General features: G+C 42.4%; 1 protein-coding gene across 7 annotated transcripts in view; it reads right to left on the reverse strand.

Annotated features, from left to right (window-relative positions):
- SEMA6D (semaphorin 6D) overlaps positions 1 to 19,142 on the reverse strand; it is a 598,448-nt gene that overhangs the window by 9,610 nt on the left and 569,696 nt on the right. For 3 of the 7 annotated variants that reach the window (XM_033920097.1, XM_033920098.1, XM_033920099.1), the window contains 11 exons: positions 18,679 to 18,798; positions 16,628 to 16,716; positions 11,898 to 12,115; positions 11,645 to 11,776; positions 10,462 to 10,617; positions 8,719 to 8,892; positions 5,249 to 5,389; positions 4,216 to 4,293; positions 3,818 to 3,876; positions 3,027 to 3,083; positions 1,772 to 1,939 (listed from right to left, as the gene is read on the reverse strand). In XM_033920097.1, the coding sequence (XP_033775988.1) occupies positions 1,772 to 1,939; positions 3,027 to 3,083; positions 3,818 to 3,876; positions 4,216 to 4,293; positions 5,249 to 5,389; positions 8,719 to 8,892; positions 10,462 to 10,617; positions 11,645 to 11,776; positions 11,898 to 12,115; positions 16,628 to 16,716; positions 18,679 to 18,798 (1,392 nt within the window). Of the gene's footprint in view, positions 1 to 1,771; positions 1,940 to 2,694; positions 2,928 to 3,026; positions 3,084 to 3,817; positions 3,877 to 4,215; positions 4,294 to 5,248; positions 5,390 to 8,718; positions 8,893 to 10,461; positions 10,618 to 11,644; positions 11,777 to 11,897; positions 12,116 to 16,627; positions 16,717 to 18,678; positions 18,799 to 19,142 lie in introns of those variants that run through there. The other 4 variants (XM_033920103.1, XM_033920100.1, XM_033920101.1 and 1 more) reach the window with 4 other exon arrangements.

Here is a 19,142-nt window from a genome sequence, read left to right on the forward strand (position 1 = left end):
TTATGTTCAGGCAGGCAAGGCGGTGAGAAAGATACACTAACGTGGTGGGAAATGTATCACTGACATTAATATGCGCCATGATAATGTACGCTAATGTGTGCCATGGTAATGTGTATTAATGGCAAGTAGACATCTATTGTGAAAGAGATTCTATTCTCAAAGGTAGAGCAAACTGCTTCCATATCACCTGCCACTGGGTTAATGCATGGTAACCTGCATTAATGTCATGTCTGTTTCTCCCCACGAGTTTTTCCCGTTTGAATCTGCGATTCGTTCACAGTGACAACAATATGCTTTTGTTTTTTAGCTCATCCAAAACTGCTTTTACAGTTCCATCAGGTTTCATATTTTATTCTATGATATTACAACCACACACTACTCTATAACCCTATCAGTTGTTGTGTCCCCTGAAAAAGGCAGTTTTTTTTCTGCCGAAACCAGAATCCTAGTTGAGACTATACCAATAAAATTTCCCTGGGTTGTATTAAGAGATTGGGTTCTGTGTGTTTTTCTTGTTCACTATCTGTGTTTAAATAAAGAATTACAAAAAAAAAAAAAAAAAAAAGACATCTACCTTGCCTTTTTTCTCTGTGCTTTCCCCCCCTCCACAAGCTAGGCATAGCCCACAAATGTTTTACCACAGAGGTTTTACTGCTAATACATCCCAGATGCATGGCCCTGCCTTCAACCCTGTCCCATTTCGCCCCCCAGCCCCGCCCCCGCGCAGCCTCCTCTTCTTTCCCTCCGGGTCTGGAGGGCCTCAGAGCATACGCAGATGCGTGAGACAGCGTCCGCGTATGCTCAGAGGCCCTCCAGACGCAGCGGGGCTTTCCAAAACCTGGATAAACTAATAGGTTTTAGAAAGTCTGTCTAAAAAGAGGACATGTCCGGGTTATTCTGGATAACTGGTAATTTTAACTAGGCGTTAACAGCAAAATGTACAACAGGCTACTAAGTACGAGGCTCACACAGAAATCCTCAACATTGTATGCTGAAGCTAGAAGAAGAATATTGGGTTAGTATATAGCTTTGGTCTTAATTACTGAAGATTATTTAGTCTGAAAGCAATCACAGACATTTTATAGCTCAAAAGAGATTTAGTCCAGCACAGCCCTATGGAACGTGTTACAGCGCATGCAGCCTTTCCAGCTAATCCCAGAATCTGTTAAAGTGAAGAAACTGTGAAAGTTAGATTTTAAAAGCGTTGGCTTTTGTTAGAGGCAAGGCCTTTGAACATTGTAGCTGTTAAATGTTCAGGGTTATCGGTTTCAATGGCATTGTGCAGAAAACAGAAAAGAAAGGCAACAGGGCGAAGGAAGAAAACTCAAGCGAGAATATGCTGAGGTAAATATTCAAATCAAAAAATACACATGTAACAAAAGTGAAAGCAACAAAAAAATAAATATGCACTGCCATAATAGCTGAATGGAAACCTGAACTGAGTGGATAATAATAACTCATAATACCTCAAATAACATAAAATTTACATGCAAATGATGTGTTATTACAATACAGTAGCAAAATGAGCTAATAGTAGTTTACTGATTTGATGCAGAAATATATTCACATGTGACTAGTGCATTGAATGCTTCCATTTCCATATGAAATAGGACAAACACAGAAGCCTATAATACAGCCTAGCAGCGATTTCAGAAAAGTCGAGCAAGCGCTACTGATACGATAATGGCAGCTCTTGACGGAAAGCGTTGACCGCATCAGCTGTTGTTCAGGTTTCCATTCAGCCCTAATTTGTTCCCTCTTAAGGCCTTACCCTTTGGGACACCTGCTATTGGGTCAGTATAATCGGAAGTGTTTGGGTCATCTTGAACTACAAATTTCCGAGAGCCAGTCATTTTAGGTTTCCAGGAACCAATCACTTTGGGTGACATTACTGAGACACTTGTCATTGCAGTGACTGACGATGAGGATGACTTCATGTCTATGATGGCAAACAGATGATTATTAAGGTGCATTCATTCAGAGCTTTCTTCACTTATTTCTGGTAGTTCTCGGCCAGTGGCGTAGCGAGGGTAGGAGGCGTCCGTGGCGGTGGTGCCCCCGTCCCCTCCTCTCTGTCCACCGCTCTTTCGGTGCCCTCCCTTCCCAACTCTGGACCTCTTTATATCTTCGCTAGCATGAGCAGCTGCTCACACCGGCGTTGGTTTTCCCTCTGATGGCACTTCCTGGTCCCGTGACCCAGAAGTGACTTCAGAGGGAGCCAGGCCAACATGAAGAGCAGGTCAGAGTAGTTGTTCGCACTGGTGAAGGTTTAATGAGGTACTGGGGACAGGGAAGGGAGAGAACGAGCATGGCATTGGGGGTGGGGTGGTGCGGAGAGGTGCCAGCGCCCCCACCAAGATGGCACCCAGGTTGTCCACCCCCCCACCCTCCCCTCTTGCTACGCCACTGTTCTCAGCTATAAAACATTTGCTGCCCAGCACAGAAGTGTTGGGTGCACTAAAATTAATCTAAATACCTTTTTTTTTCCTAAGACAAAATCAATTTACAAAGAATGCAATAACTGACTATTATGATTCACATACAATTACTATACATATTAAATTGTGGTATTAAAAAGGAATATTTTCAGAAACAGAAAACAAATGACAATACATTTCAGAAACTGCCAAAAACGTTAATTTCATTACACAAAAGTAGAAAAGTTGAGATTGTGCCATCCATCTACAGAAGATGATAAACGGGGGAAGGGAGGGGGCACTTGCAATGGAAACAGTGAAGCTTTGAGGGGCTATCGTGCTGTGAAGATGTCACATGTTAATTAGGCTCTTCAAGAAAAGATGTGCTTCAATAAAAGATGAACTATTAACATGCGGCCACATAGAGGTGGAGTGCTGAGCAAGAGAGGGCTGGTCGCCTCTTCTACCAGTGGGCACATGAGTCAAAGCGCAAAAATGAAACACTGCCAACTGTGCAAAATAAGAGAGAAAAAAAAAAAGAAAAGGTCTGAAAATGCTGAACTGAAGGAAAGAAAAGAGAATTAATTCAAAAAATGAAAAAAAACTAACCAGATGTCGGATCGCCAAATATTTTGTAATCTGGTGTAGTTGTAGTAGGCAAAATGTCTAAAAGAATTAAAGGAACAAGTAATCAGTGAAAAGTTAACTGAAAGAAAGCAAAAGATTAGAAATTCTGAATAGTTCAAAATAATAATTTAAAAAAATATTGTAGATTATAAAAAAAGAGAATTGTCAGATCACTTTGCAAGTTGTCAGAGAAACAATGCAGAAATCAAGTAGCTCGGCTTCCTAAGGTTCAAGTTTTAACGGTTCATAGACAACGGCGCGAAAGACAAAAGCGCGCGCCGCTCTAAATTACAGTTTTTAGGGGCTCCGACGGGGGTTTTTGTTGGGGAACCCCCCCAGTTTACTTAATAGACATCGCGCCGGCGTTATGGGGGGGTTTGGGGGGTTGTAACCCTCCACATTTTACTGTAAACTGAACTTTTTCCCTAAAAACAGGGAAAAAGTGAAGTTTTCAGTAAAATGTGGGGGGTTACAACCCCCCACACCACCCCCACAACGCGGTGCGGTGTCTATTAAGTAAAGTGGGGGGGTTCCCCCCCACGCCCCTCCGTCGGAGCCCCTAAAAACAGTAATTTAGAGCGGCGCGCGCTGCGCTCAATTGTCTGGGCGCGCCTTTGTCCCGGCGCGCTTTTGACCTGACACCAGTTTTAACTCGCAGGTTGCATGTGAACTGAGGGTAGATACAAAGCAAAGGACTTAGAAAAACCAGAGCGAGTCGCCCAAGTCTACTGCTGCAGGGCTTTTGACAGCGCATAAACAACTAAACGCCTTACCATGGCAGTCTCCAAGATGTGCCGTGCTCCCAATTTCTACATCTTGCTCATATCCTGCACTGCATTGAAAGGAAAGAAAAACCCTGATTAGAAAGCTTAGTGGAGCAAGAAAATGATGCATTTGCATCCGGTGTGAAATGGGAATTACAGTATTTGTTTAGCGAGATGTGAAACAGAATAATAATGCAAGGGTAAAAAAGACCAGCGATCCTTTGTTTATTCATTGTACAGGCAAGAGATGTAGAAATTGTAGACACAAAAGTACTTCCTGCACAATGTGGGAATACTTCAGTTTTCTTGGGAAGCCCTCTGCTATAACTCTTAACAACATAGACCAACTCATTTGATGTATGGCTGATGTTACAAAGGGGAATTGATTAGCCAGATTTTGTACTTACAACATTCCAGGCATCACTCTGCTGCATGATCCATGGTTCATCCAGCCGCAATACGGGTCTCGTGAAGCAATACACGACCTGTTGATTAAAACAATGCAGAAACCATTCAGGGGTAAAGACTTGGAACAACTGCGTATGCCTACTACTTATGGGGAATTTAGGAAACACCTAAAAACATATCTGTTCCTGAAATATTTAGGTAACTGACCTGTACAATCTTAGTCCACAATATCTGATCTCTAGAGCTGTTTATCACTAGCCCTTAACTTTGTTAATCCTATTAATCATTGTAAACCGCATAGAACTTCATGGTCCTGCTGTATATTATAAACTGTTATTATTATTCAGCAGGAACATTTCTATTTTTTTCTTGACGTCTACACTTCTGACTCTAGCCCTTCAGAAACTGTGCCCGTTCATGGGCTGCAGTGCGCACTGGATCCCGCGATAGCTTCACCACCATGCGATTGAAGATTACTGCACAGGTCCTGGACCTGTTGGGCCACCGCGTGAGCGGACTGCTGGGCACGATGGACCTCGGGTCTGACCCAGCAGAGGCATTTCTTATGTTCTTATGACTTTAGTTCTGATTTACTTTACGATCCATTATAAGAGGTTGAGGTAACCAGTTAAGACAAAACATGTGGCTAATTGTCCACTGTAGACAGCAAACGCTCAGTTCACTACATTTGGAACTGCTCTGGGATTAGACATTTCTGTGCTTTTCACATCTGGGGCCCAGCAAATGTGTGCCCAGACTTCCTGACGAAAGATGGTAGAAGCAGGTGATGGCCTACAGAGCAACCAATTTATTGAGGCAGGAGATTTTGAGTATCAGAGTCTATTTCGTCAAGCATCATATGTCAGACCAGGTGGACTCTGGTCCCCGTAAGTTCCTGCCACAATAAATTGGTGAGTCTCAACTGCCTCTGTCATTTCTGTTATATCACAATAACACAGCTACCCCTTCAAAAGTCGTTACCCTCATGAGTACAGGTCACAGGAACATATATGAGTGTAAACCAAAACATACTTTTTACATGATCCATAACGCTCACAGCGGCTGAGAGGAATCCTAAGAACACAGCTGGAGAAGGCCACAAACAAAGCATGGTGATCTCGATCCAGCTGAAGGGCAAGCACCCTTCTGTCCTCTTCGCTATCTCCTATACACCTGTTTTGAAGAAATGATTGACGTTTTAGCTATGTAGCAAAGCAGAACATATAGAACAATCTAGGATGTACAACAAATATATGAATTGTCTAATGACTGCACACAAACCATGAAAAATCTGCCCCTGCTAGATCAGCAAGAAAGAAAATCAAAATGCATTTGAAGGTCTTTCTGCGCCATGATCTAAAGATTTGGAGAAATGGGCAGTTGGCAGCAAAGCACAAAAAAAAACCATTTTAAAAGCTAAAACTACTGCCAAAGAGCAATCTCTTAAAGAGTTCCGCTTCTGTCCTGAGTTAGCAAGAGGGATATCAGGAAGTAAATGGACCAAAATACAACCATTAGAGAGTGAAAAGAGTCCTTCAAGCCAAATGAGTAAGAAGAACTTGGCAGGGAAGAAGAGCAGGTTTTGACAAATGATCCAAAGAGCTATAATAGATAGGGGGAAGATATGAGATGACATCCATTTTCTGTTTTCCAAATGAGGTGCCCTATCTAAATATGCACACCCTTAAATCCTTGGTTCAATATTTTTATTATCCCTGATGCAGGCAAAACACTACACACGGTTAGGTTGGGTCTTTTATGAACTGTTTTACAAGGATTTTTTTGAAATTTATCAGCCTAGATTCAGGGGTGGGCAACTCTGGTCCTCGAGGGCTGGAATCCAGTCGGGTTTCCAGGATTTCCCCAATGAATATGCATGAGATCTATTTGCATGCACTGCTTTCAATGCATATTCATTGGGGAAATCCTGAAAACCCGACTGGATTCCAGCCCTCGAGGACCAGAGTTGCCCACCCCTGAATCTAGGCTGATAAATTTCAAACTTTGGAATGTGTTGCCTGGAATTTTGCGATACTGTGCTGGGAAGATGAATTTTAAGAAAATGATGAAAACTTATTTCTTTGTTAGCACTTTCCTGTGTTAGGGGTTTTTTATCTTTTCTTTTTTTACGAGTGCTGTTCTGCAATTGTGTTTATTTTGCAATCTTTGTAAACCATATAGTTAATATACATTATATAAATTTTTAAATAAATATTTATTTAAATAGTCCGGTCTCATTAGAGAAGGGATTCTCAACCCCAGCTCTCAAGACACACCTAGCCAGTCAGGTTCTCTTGAAATCCACAATGAATATGCATGAGGCAGATGTATCACCTCCACTGTACGCTAATTTATCTCATGCATAAACCTAAAAACCTGACTGGCTAGGTGTGTCTCGAGGGCTGGACTAAGAATCCCTTTATTAGAAGTTTGATGGTATAGAATGGCATTTTAGAAAGGACATCCAAGTCACAGCATTACAAATGGACATCCATTTCATATGTATTTTGATACGGCCTGTTCTAAAATACATATGAATGGCTTTGCAGTGGTATAGAAAGGGGGGGGAGGACAACCCAGGTGCTGTCTTGTTGGGGGCATTGGCACCTTTCCGCCCCCCCCCCACACACACACCATGCTTGCACTCTCCCTTCCCCACCCCCCGTACCTTTTTAAATCTTCACCAGCGCAAGCAACTACTCTAGCCTGCTGCCCATGCCGGCCTGGTGCCTGGATTGCAGGGCCGGGAAGGGACATCAGAGGGAAAGCCAACGCCGGAGCGATCAGCAGGCTGGAGAAGCTGCTCATATTGGCTAAGATTTAAAGAGATATGGAGGTGGGAAGAGAGGGCGCAAGTGTGATATGTGGGATGCGGAAGGAGCGGAAAGTGGCATGGAAGGAGTGGGGGGTGGGGCGGAGAGGAAGGCGTGGGATGGTGCTACTGCACTGGGCATCTCCTAACCTCCCTCCACCACTGTGGCTATGTGCTGGAAACATCCAGAGTGAGCATCCCTTTTACAAGTTCTCTTAGGCTTCCGCGGCTGGCGTCATGATTGTTGCAGTTGTCCGGGTCTTGCCACGTCTGGGTAGGTAGAACCGACATTTCACACAGACACGGCGAGACCTAGACAAGTGCAACAATCACCCCTTTTATAAGCTGCAACGTCCAAATTATGAAAGGGAAAAACAAAGGAGTGGAAAAATACCAACTATATCTGAATGTACACCACTGCAATAGTCTTCAGGCTTGCAGGTGTCATATATTCATGTACAACGGGTATTTTTCTGTCCCTAGAGGCTCACAATTTAAAAAAAAAAAAAAAAGCTGAAGTTTTGGACAAATTCTTGGAGGAAAAGTCCATAGTTTGTTATTGAGGTAGGCATGGGAGAAGCCACTGCTTGCCCTGGATCGGTTGCATGGAATGTTGGTACTATTTGGGTTATTGCCAGGTTCTAGTGACTTCGACTGGCCACCGTTGAGAATTGGCTACTGGGCTTGATGGACTATTGGTCTGACCCAGTAAGGCTATTCTTATATCTGTACACTCAATGGGACTATACCCTTTTTGATTGTAAACAATTTTTATTGACTGAAAAACAGGCAGAACCATAGGAAAACTACAGGATATAAAAGACGGTGAACATAGGCGGGAGATCCGCTTAGCAAAGCACATCAGTACAAAGACATGTGTCATTTACATCTGCCCACTAACCCCAAAAACCCAGAACTCCTGCCATCCCCCCTTCCCACTCCCCACCCCCTACCAACCCAATATGGAGGGGAATGCAAAGGCAGCTCCAGGGTGTACGGGAGCCTGAAAAGCCCCAAAAAAGGACCAGGCAAGCCAGTCCTAGGTGGAAAAGGAAACACCAGGGTCTGGACTCTGATGACCCCAGGGCACTCAGTAGAGCAGGGCATCCCCACCAAAAACAGACCCCACAAAATCCCCCCCCCCCCCCCCCCTCAGAGCAGAGAGATGTGATGATCCAGAACAGACTAAGGGACACCAACAGTTAAACTAGGGTATTGAGTATAAGGCTGCACCCCCTAGGAGACAAGGAGCAAAAATAGGAGTCCCAAAGGAGAAGAAAGCATTGGCGACATTTAAGAGAGCCCCCCACCTCACATGCCTACCAAAGAACTAACGCAGGAAGGTGGGCTCTCCATTGCCAAAAAGACGGAGGGTTCGGAGAGGTCCAGTGCTTTCAAAAACATGCATCTGTCGTTAAATCTTCTCTATTTAATGATCATTATTATATATCATTACATTATACAATGGAGACCACTCCTCATAAAAGATGGAGCTAAGATATTTTCTACTATATTGCAGATGTGGAAATGATCAATCTTATTACATACAATTCAGTACCGTTTTTGCTGTCTATATTGGGAAATGATTAACATAATGACCATCTTTGTGAGGGTGTTACAAAATATATATAAACCAACGTTCTTTGTCTTAGCTGTTCTGGACATGTGTTCTTGTAAAGTGAGTACATACTTTGCGTGATTATATGTCTCAATCTCTTCCAATAATACACTGTCATTCAGAGAAAAAGGATTGGTCTTTGCCAAGATTTTAAGCACTATTCCAGCTTCTGAGCCAACAAATATGACCGAGTAGTTTAGATAGGGTCCTGCTGAATGGTCCACGGCAATTGCAGTCAACCTGTACCTGCCCAAACAAACCAAAAGCAAAGCTCATTGTTCGTTTTTCACCAAAAGGAAAAATATACATATGCTAAGTTTTTCCCTAGTATTCTCCTTATGCATCGATATCTACATTGCAGTTTATTAGAGAGATGGGGATAAAGTTTTGGGGTTATCTTTCTAAATGGGGTCATTGGCTGCACCAATGTCAACTTCTGGGTTAGTTCCGGGAGGGAGGGGTCAAGGGTGGATAAGGCTAGTCCTTTGGAGGGGGAGGGGTTTTATGCCAAGGGTGGGGTTTCTTTAAGGAGCACAGTTTTGGATCCACTACTACTATTTATCATTTCTATAGCGCTGAAAGGCATACGTAGCGCTGTACAATTAACATTCAATAAATGGTCCCCGCTCAGAAGAGCTTACGATCTAATTTGGACAGAAATGGGATGCTCATTGGGGTCTGCCTTGTGTATGTGGGAAGGGTCAGATGCCTGATTGGGGGTCTGCCTTGTGGGCATCAGAGTGTGCGGGTGTTTTATCGGGGTATATCTTCTGGGGAGGAGGGTTAGAGGAGGGATCCAGCTTATGGGGGTGGAGTTGACATTGGGGAAGGGGGATCAGAGGTCATGGGGAGACGTGGGGAGGGGGTGTACACTGTCACAGCTGTACACTGCTTTATTACTGCCGTGGTAGATAGTGTGGCCGTCAGTGATGCTATTGGTGAAAGGAGGGAGTTGATTCAGTTTAAATCAGTGGTCTCAAACTCAAACCCTTTGCAGGGCCACATTTTGGATTTGTAGGTACTTGGAGGGCTGCAGAAAAAATAGTTAATATCTTATTAAAGAAATAATAATTTTGCATGAGGTAAAATTCTTTATAGTTTATGAACTTCTCGCCCCCCCTCCCCGAAGCCAGCATGCTCCCCTCTCTTTGCAGCGTCCTCCATCTTCCCCCTGGCCTTCCGGTCTTAGTTTCAGCTAATTACCGCAGCCTGCAGAGACGATCACCGGTGCTGTAGCGTTCCTTACAGGCTGCCATCGGCCTCCGCAGCATGTTCCCTCTGCCGCGATCCTGACCCTCCTCTGACGTCAGGGGCAGGATCGTGGCAGAGGGAACGTGCTGCTGAGGACGACGGCAGCCTGCAACGATCGCTACAGCACCGGCAATCCTCTCTGCAGGCTGCGGTAATTATCTGAAGGTAAGAGTGGGAGGCCAGGGGGGGAAGCCGGAGGACACTGTAAAGAGAAGGCAGCACTAGTACAGACTGCGGGCCGCAAAATAGTACCTGGCGGGCTGCATGTGGCCCCCGGGCCGCGAGTTTGAGACCACTGGTTTAAATGGATAAACAAAATAAAATTACAAATCAATGTTGTTATTTATTGTAGGGAATTTGATTTATTTTCTTATGAATATATAGCATTATACAGTATATCTATAGTCTCATTTCTAAGGTTCTGCTTTAAGAACGTGTTGTTATTTTCATGCTTGCTAGCACTGTCCTCCCATATTTGTATTTGTTGATTTTAAAGTCATAAAAAGTGTTGAAATCAGGTCAATCAAGCGCACAGAGGCATTGAGCATCTTTGGGATGTCCTACCTGACCCGTGTCTTTGTGAACCAGGGTTCCTCAGCAACAGATGGAACGGCAAAATCCATCAAAGGATGGGATTTGATGAAGGCGAGGGTTTCGTCGGGAAATTCAGTTGACGTTTTGTATGCTTCTGCCAGACCATGTCTTGCGCAGCATCCGGGTCTGAAACGAAGCAAGGCATCGGTTTTGTTTTCAGCATTTTAGCTCAAGAGTCAGATACGTGTGTTTCGAAGGAACAACGTGTTGTTTAAATTCACTTCCAGTTGAGAACTTTCAAAAACATCACAAGTTGGTCAGTATTTTATCAGGAACAACTGACCACTCCTCAGTGATTTTATGGTGAGAATACTAAAAGGAAAAGTTAAGACAATCCAAGAACGTAAGACTTTCGAAATCAAAATGATAAAATATTTTGATACCCACCCAACAGGATTCAACAAGGACCTTGGTTTTCACTTCCACTACAAAGAAACTGAAACTGCTTTGTCACCTCTCTGTCTCCTACTTAGCAAAGACCTTGGCTTTCTTTCCCACTACAAAGAAATTCACCAGCTTTGTCACCTCTTTGTCTCCATCGACCACTGAAATGCTTTCATGCTTTCCTTATATATAATGATTTTGCCAACATTTGCTTATTTATGATCTGAGGACGAAGGGGCTACCTTCGAAAGCCAATCATAAACTATATTAAGTCAAAGCAATAAAAAAGGCATTTTTTTTCCCCCCTTTATGTTTTTGTTTTATATCTACATATTACCTTGAAGAATGGACTAATACAGCCTCCACACCATTTCACCATCAGGGTAAAATTAAATTTTGTCATGTTTTTTTTTTTTTTTTTTTGCAAGCTCCATTAAATGAACCACTCTTATTCATATAATGTAGCACTGTTCAACAGCAGAAACCTATCTACTACCAGTGTGCTGCAGGGAGAACATTACCTAATAAGCTGATATATTAAAGTATGCACAAATCAATAAATCTAATCCAATAAAAAGGACATTTAAAAAGAGAAACATACAGACATCATATAAGAAGACAAGAGCTCAGAAACGTGTTCAATCAATGGTAATATTGTACAAACATTGTTTTCTTCAATTGAATGACAGATTTAAACATGACGGTTTTTTTATTAGACTGTTTAAATGTACACTATTATTGAATCTGTAGTGAAATCTTCAGACTTTACCTTGGCTCTGGTACTTTATCTTCAGGGACAGCTGTCCATACAGAGTCTGGAGTCTTTTGTTCTTTGAATCTTCCTTTGAACACCTTTTCAATGTCATCCATGCTAAAAGCGCAGACTGCCGAACCAGGGATGCTACAAAGGGGACAAAAACCGGCCGGGATGAGAACGCAGATGACAGCGGCCCCGCATCTTCTTCGCCATAAGCGGAGAGCTGCCTTTGACGTTGGGTCGCTCCTTTTATGTTTTTTTTTACCTGTTAAGCTGTGTGGTGAATACACCAACCACCGTAGGGATCCCATTGATTTCTATTACGTCCGTGATGGACTGCAGAACATCAAAGTAGAAAAACGAATCCCCGGGGACAGAGCAGTTGAGCCGTGCTTTTACGAAAGAAGTCCAGTGTTTCTCCAGCACTCTCTGGGAGCCGCCCATGTCGTTTTTACATATGCGTGCCACGCGGGAATGCACAGCCTGCAAGGTGCACAAAAGCCGAGAGGAAAAATCACAGTACGCCAGAAAGAAAATGTGTTTTTTTTTTTTCCTTTTACACAGGTGGCGAATTAAAACACTTTAAGAAAGAAGGGCTGCCACAGTTTATCTGTTACTCTGGTTGAACAAGCTCACTATGCACTGCCTGGTTCCTGCCTTTTTCAAAATCCCATTGTTAGCAAGATTTAAAGTCGTTAATTAAGCATGTATAAATGGTTTAATAATTTACTCTGGAATAACCAACCTTGTAGCAGAAGTCTCATAAATTGCATTACTGTGACTAAAATATTCATTAAACTGAGCATTACCGATCCTCTCTGGGTATACCTTTTTATGTGATGGTGGTCAAGAAATAGATTATTTTCAAATCTCTCAAGGACACTGCTCTTCTCTCTCCTCCTTCCAGACTCCATTCATCTGGCAAGTGCCTTTTTTTCCTCCACTGTTAACTCCCATAAAACGCTCGCTCATTCAACCTTGCTGTATCATTTACCTGACACAGCCTTCTTGAATCGGTACACGACGCTCCCTCTCCAGCCATTTTCAAATCCAGACTAAAAACTCTTTCTATTGAGGCTGCTTTTATAGCTCGACTGCTTCTCTACCATGCATTCTTCTAGAATCTCTTGTCATATATGTAACTGGAGCACGAACGCTCTATTATATATGTCTGCAGAGTACTGTGCTTGCCTGTAATGCTTTAGAAATGATACACTTTGGTAACAGAGCAGTGGTGCAGCCAGAAGGCGATTTTGGGGTGGGCATTTGGTGGAATGGATGGGCATGAGGCATTTCCTCTCTGCTCCCTGCTTTCTCCACCAAAATTATATCTTGGCTCTGTGCACTTGCAGCTCAGGCCCACCCAGCAGCAGCATGGACAATTGCTGTGACCGGAGGGGCTCCCCCAAGCCCTGTCAGCTGAAGGCATCTCAAATCAAACCCCTGAGCTGTCAGAACATGGTGGCAGTCAGCGGCTAACCTCCCTATTGCCAATGATGGGGATCTGAGTATGCACGAGAACTGAGCTTAGGTGGGATGCTGGTATCAGTGGCTGGGAGTGCAATCTGTTTGCAGCCCAGGGGTTTGGGCTGAGGATGTTTGGGCTTGGGGAGCCCTTCTGGTCACAGTAATTGTTTGTGGTGCTGCTGGGTGAGCCCGATAGTAAAAGAATAGCTGTACCATACAGTTAGCAATGAAACAGAGAAAAGGAATCAAGTTTGCATCTTCGTGCACTTTCATTGATAATTTCCAGAATGAAAACATAAAGGGCCTGATTCTGGAAGTTGCGCCTGCCAAGCGACATTCACCGGCAGGCGTCATGTCCAGAATCAAGTCTTTGTTGTTTTTATTTTTAACATAGGCCAGTATTTTAAAGGCCTATATTTAAGACTCTGGTCTTGCGCCTAGGGACACCTACAGACATTTAAGGCCACTTCGAGTGCAAACTGTACCAACGCTGGTCTTAGGTGTCCATAGGCATTCCTATGTGCCTCTGTAGACACGAGACAGGTGCCTAAGAATGACACCTGCATTAAAACCCCCCCCCAAAAAACATGCATCTTGATTGGTTCATTAGATGGTGGTAGGATGCCTACCACCACCTAACTTTGGGCCACCATCTGGAGAATTTGGCCCAAACTACTCAAATCCACAAGGGTACAAGACAAGCTACAGTCTTTTTACTATAAAATCTTATTTAAAAATCTTTATTCATTTTCATATCTTACAACAAGTGTATAATATTCAATCAAAATTTTTTACAAATCACCTATAATCATTAAAGTATAAAAGAATCCCTCCCCACCCACCCCATCCATTAATAATAAACCAATTAGCAAATATCATATTTCCAAATCCCACCCTACTTATATCTTATATAATAACAAAGTGTTTAAGGTGTCTGATCATTAGAATATATAATCAATGGCCCCCAAATCTTTTTAAAATTATGATAATTTCCTTGCTGAATAGCAAGCACTCTCTCCATTTTATAAATATGACAAACTGAATTCCACCAAAAGGTATAATTAAGTTTAGTATAATCCTTCCAATTTCCAGTAATATGTTGAATGGCAACCCCCGTAAGTATTAATAAAAATTGATTATTATTTGCTGAAATTGGACTCTTAAATCTCATAGATGTACCAAATAATATAATTTCAATATAATTTCATGGAGGTCTAGGAAAACTTCTGGCAGCTTAAAATTATCTACATGGTTCTGCATATCTACTGTATATTACCAAAAATAAGGAGACAGATACTCAACTAGCCTTCTGGATATATAACTACATTACAGTTATTTGTTTTAAAAATCCATATATAACTTTAGACATCAGTTGTACATCTAGCTATATATGCATCAGAAAATAAATATACTTCTACTAATATCCATTCATTTGTGTCTGACCATTGGATACTCTTTAGGCCAGTCCACTCCATGCTTCCATGTTTTCCATGGCTTCTTTGAACTGTTTGATTTTCATTCCTGTATCATTCTTGATGGTATCCAGCCAACGGGCCTTTGGTTTCCCCTGCTTCCTTCTACCATTGACTATTCCAAGTATCATCTCTTTTTCTAGTGAATTCACCCTCATCACATGTCCAAAATAGTTCAGCTTCTTTCTGGTAATCTTGCCTTTCAGGGACAACTCTGGGTTTATATGATCAAGAACATCTTTGTTGGTGATCCTAGCTGTCTATGGGATTCATAGAAGTCTTCTCTAGCACTACAGCTCGAAGGTGTCGATTTTTCTTCTATCTGCTTTTGTGAGTGTCCATGTCTCACAGTCATATGCCGTGATTGGGAACACAATGGCAGTGATCAGTCTTTGTTTGATGGTGACTGAGATGTCCTTGCACTTCCATATTTGGTCCAAGATCACCATGTCTGCATGCCCCAGTGCTAATCGATGCTTGATCTCTGCTGTCGAACTGCCATGGTGATCAGTGAGGGACCCAAGGTAAACAAAGCTGTCAACCACTTCTATTTCTTTATTGTTGATCTTTATGTGGACTTTCTTGTTGGTAGTCATTAATTTGGTCTTCTTGATCAACTTTTTCAGGTCCTTCTCACTCTCTGCCAACAGGGTAATATCATCTGCTTATCTCAGATTGCTGATGGTTCTTCCACCTGTTTTCACCCCAACACTCAAATCAACTAAGTCCAGCTTCATCATGATTAGTACTGCCTAGAGGTTGAAAAGGAGAAAGGATGCATCCTTGTCTTGTACCCTTTCTGATATTGAACCATTCTGTATCTCCATATCTGGTTCGCTCAAAGTGCCGGGAGGAAGGCAACACATGGCATACCAACTGCGGTGGACATGTGGCTAAGTGCTATGGGTTGGGGAAAGACCTGGTCACCTACCCCCAATCAGAGACTTCCTTAGGCTCCTTCCTAAGGAAGTTCCTGATTAGCTCAGAAGCCTCAGGTCCCTCCCAAGGGAGGGGCCTGAGGCATCTGAGCCAATCAGGGCCTTAAGCCTCTCTCCATGCATCCTTTGTGACAGGAGAGAGTAGGCATCCCTCCTGCCCTTTTTTGGGCAGGGGAGGGTCATTCATTTGTTTGTGGCAGGAGAGAGTGGGTATCCCTCCTGCCATTTTAAAGCGGTATGGGGAGTGGACGATGGCTTGGGGTGCTGGTGCAGGGTGGGAAGGCATGGCGTGGGGTTTTTTTTTTTTTTTTAATGGGACCCGTTGTGCATGTTTAACTCACTCACATCTGTTCCATTTTAAAAAATACAGAAGCCCTAACAGCAATGACAGGAGGCTGTCACTACTGTTAGGGCTCTGCGCATGTGTCAATTGCTCACTGAGCAATTGAATTAGTGCGTTTGCATGCAAACTTGATAGTGTATCGATTGCTGTTGGAGAATCGGCCAACAGCGATTGAGTCACTATCTTTAGTGCAACTAGCCCTAAGTCCTTTAGAGAATCACACCTAGCAGTGCCTAAGTCTTTCTCTGCCCCTAAACACACCTACTTTGGTGTTAGGTTCCGCAAGATGCCATGCGATAAACACCTATCTTTTGTAGAATCGCACCTAAGATGATAGGCACCTATCAGCCTTAATTTTTATTTTTTTTTCAATCATGAACTTGTTAAAGCTCATAACTGAAGCCAATTTATTAATTACCCCCCCTTTTTTACAAAATAGGAATTTCTATGAATGGCGGAGCTGTTACCGCCACAGCTGGCGCTAAAAACATTGCTACAGTTTTGTAAAAGGGGGGGGGGGGAGGAGGAGTAAGTTAGGTGCCTATTTTTTTGCGCCTTATAGAATTTTCACCTTTGTATTGTATTGTTGATATAGACAATTGCTTTCACAATGCTACGGTGGTGTTTTTTACTTTTGAATTGTACGTTTGCTGCAATGTATCAAATAGTACTCTTCAATAAAAGACCTTGTGGAATCCCAAAAGAATAATAATAGAAAAAGAAAAAGTCTGAACGTTGATTGCAGTAGATAAGTTTTCCATGCAATTGTACTTACCTTGCCTAAATTATTATGCTCCACTGCGATTTCTCGGAAGAAGAAATAAACATAGTTTCCATATTCTATGGCATGCAGGAAGTGTGGCTCTGTAAAGAAGACAGGAGACTTTTAAAGCCTGTTAGCTTAAAAATACTATAAAGAGTAAACTGATATCTAAAAGGTTTTCGTTTCCTTTTAAGATTCAGGTCCATGGCACAAAAGCACGGCACTATTTCAGAACAGATTAACCTTTGCTATATTTAAACCATAGAGTGGTGTGATATTCAGGAAATTTTTTACAATGTCTATGTCTGTGTGCGTTCACGCTAAATGAGCTTGCAGTCTTTAATGTCAGTTAACGGACTGTGAAAAGCAAAACACAACCTCAGAGGCTTCATATGATGGTAAAGCTCTTTGTTAACACAGATTCAATCATTAACCTATTTAACAGAAAAAAAGGTTCCACTTTAAATAAGAACCTTGATTTGACTAGTTCTGATTGAGCGTCAGCTACACAGGAGCATTTGCGGATTTTATTCAACATCGTTGTAATTGATATGGTTCTCAACTAGTGCAGCATTGGACGACTCAGACCCCTGAGGAAGGAGTGTTTCTCCATGCATCCTTTGGAAAACATTTTCCTGACAGATTGGAGAAACTGGGGCTCTTTTCCCTGGAAAAGCGGAGGCTTAGAGGGGACATGATAGAGACGTACAAAATCATGAAGGGCATAGAGAAAGTGGAGAGGGACAGATTCTTCAAACCTTCGAAGACTACAAGAACGAGAGGGCATTCGGATAAATTAAAAGTGGACAGATTCCGAACCAATGCTAGGAGGTTCTTCTTCACCCAGAGGGTGGTGGATACCTGGAATGCGCTTCCAGAGGGTGTGGTAGGACAGAGTACGGAATTGGGTTTCAACAAAGGATTAGATGTTTTCCTGAAGGAAAAGGGGATTGAAGGATATAGATAGAGGATTAATATGAAGGTCCTGGACCTGATGGGCCGCCGTGTGAGCGGGCTGCTGGGCATGATGGACCTCTGGTCTGACCCAGCAGAGGCACTGCTTATATTCTTAAGTTCCTGCAACTTATATATTTCTCTCTGCAGTCCCTTTTTGTTTTTGGCTCTACCTGCTCTCTGCAGACTCGTTGGATTTTTCTTTGTTTTCACTTTTTATACAACTCCCTCATGGATTCACAATCACATATTAATTATTATTATTATTTCACAATTTTCTCACATGTACCCAAATGGATTCTTATCTGTACTTCAACCCTGATGTGGTTTTGCCTCTTTATTAAATACATGTTACTCTGGTTCTTTTCTACTCACATTGGTCTGGACACCATTTTTTTCAATAGATATTCTTACACAATTCAGATTCATCTAATCTAATCTAGTATTTGTGTGTCGGGCATACCTAAACAGGCTCTAGGCGACTTGAGGAAAGGAAGGGGAAAAGGGTTAGGGTGGAAGGAGCGGAGGGGAACAGGAAACATAAAACAGGTGCTTAAGATGATCTTAGAAGAATTAACTGTCAAAGAATGAAGTTTTCAGTTTTTTTCGGAATAGGGTATGGTTGGTTATAGTCTCTGTGGGATTGTTCCAAATTTTGACTTCGAGGAAGGTGAACGTGGACTGGAAGATTCTTCTGTACTTGAGATTAACATACATTTTCTGCAATTCATACCCCAGGATCCCCGAAGAAGGCATGTTTAGCCGAAACACGGCCCGTGTTGGGTCCTTTGATGATTAATGTGGATAGAGATTTTATTGCGGTTTTAGCTTTTATTGCTGTTATCAACACATTTTAAATACACTACAACTCAATGTCCGTGAACATTGAGTTTCCACAGTCTCGTTTGGATTTGCTTTGTCTAGCCCACCTTATGACATATTGCTAAACCAAAAGAAATCTCAATATTTACGAAACACGCGGAATAACAATCTTAAGCAGAAATATGATTCATATACAGTACGTCACCATTTTTAATCAATGAACTGACAATTCAGGGTCATTGCCAGGATTACAACAGGGAAGGAGCATTTTTTTTTTTTACAATTACCTTTTAGCCACTTAGAATCATATTTAATAGTTCTTAGAGCAAATCCATCTCCCATACTGCGATAGATAACGGCATCGCTAGCTTGGAAATCTGCCATAGTTGCCGAATATAATTTCCCATCTACAAGAGAAACGAAAGGCTGGCATTACTCCACCACCCTTAATGCAGTACTTCTACTTCAATCGATTTTTATCACTCTGTCTCGCTTCTGGCATGTAGCATAAAAATTCTCACAGTAATTGCATCACGAACAGAAGGTTTTTTTTTTTTAAAAACGTGGTGACAAAAGGATGTATGTATTGTGGAATCTGTGCAAGCAGCACTCACAGTTCCACACTGATGCACATCAATGTTATTTCATGAGAACTACGTCCCATTAGGGTTAAGGGAAGGGGATTGGAATTTGTAGGTTCATAGACAACGGCGCGAAAGACAAAAGCGCGTGCCGACAATTGAGCGCAGCA

The sequence above is a fragment of the Geotrypetes seraphini genome, chromosome 14, assembly GCF_902459505.1.
Source record: "Geotrypetes seraphini chromosome 14, aGeoSer1.1, whole genome shotgun sequence".
Lineage (NCBI taxonomy): Eukaryota > Metazoa > Chordata > Amphibia > Gymnophiona > Dermophiidae > Geotrypetes > Geotrypetes seraphini.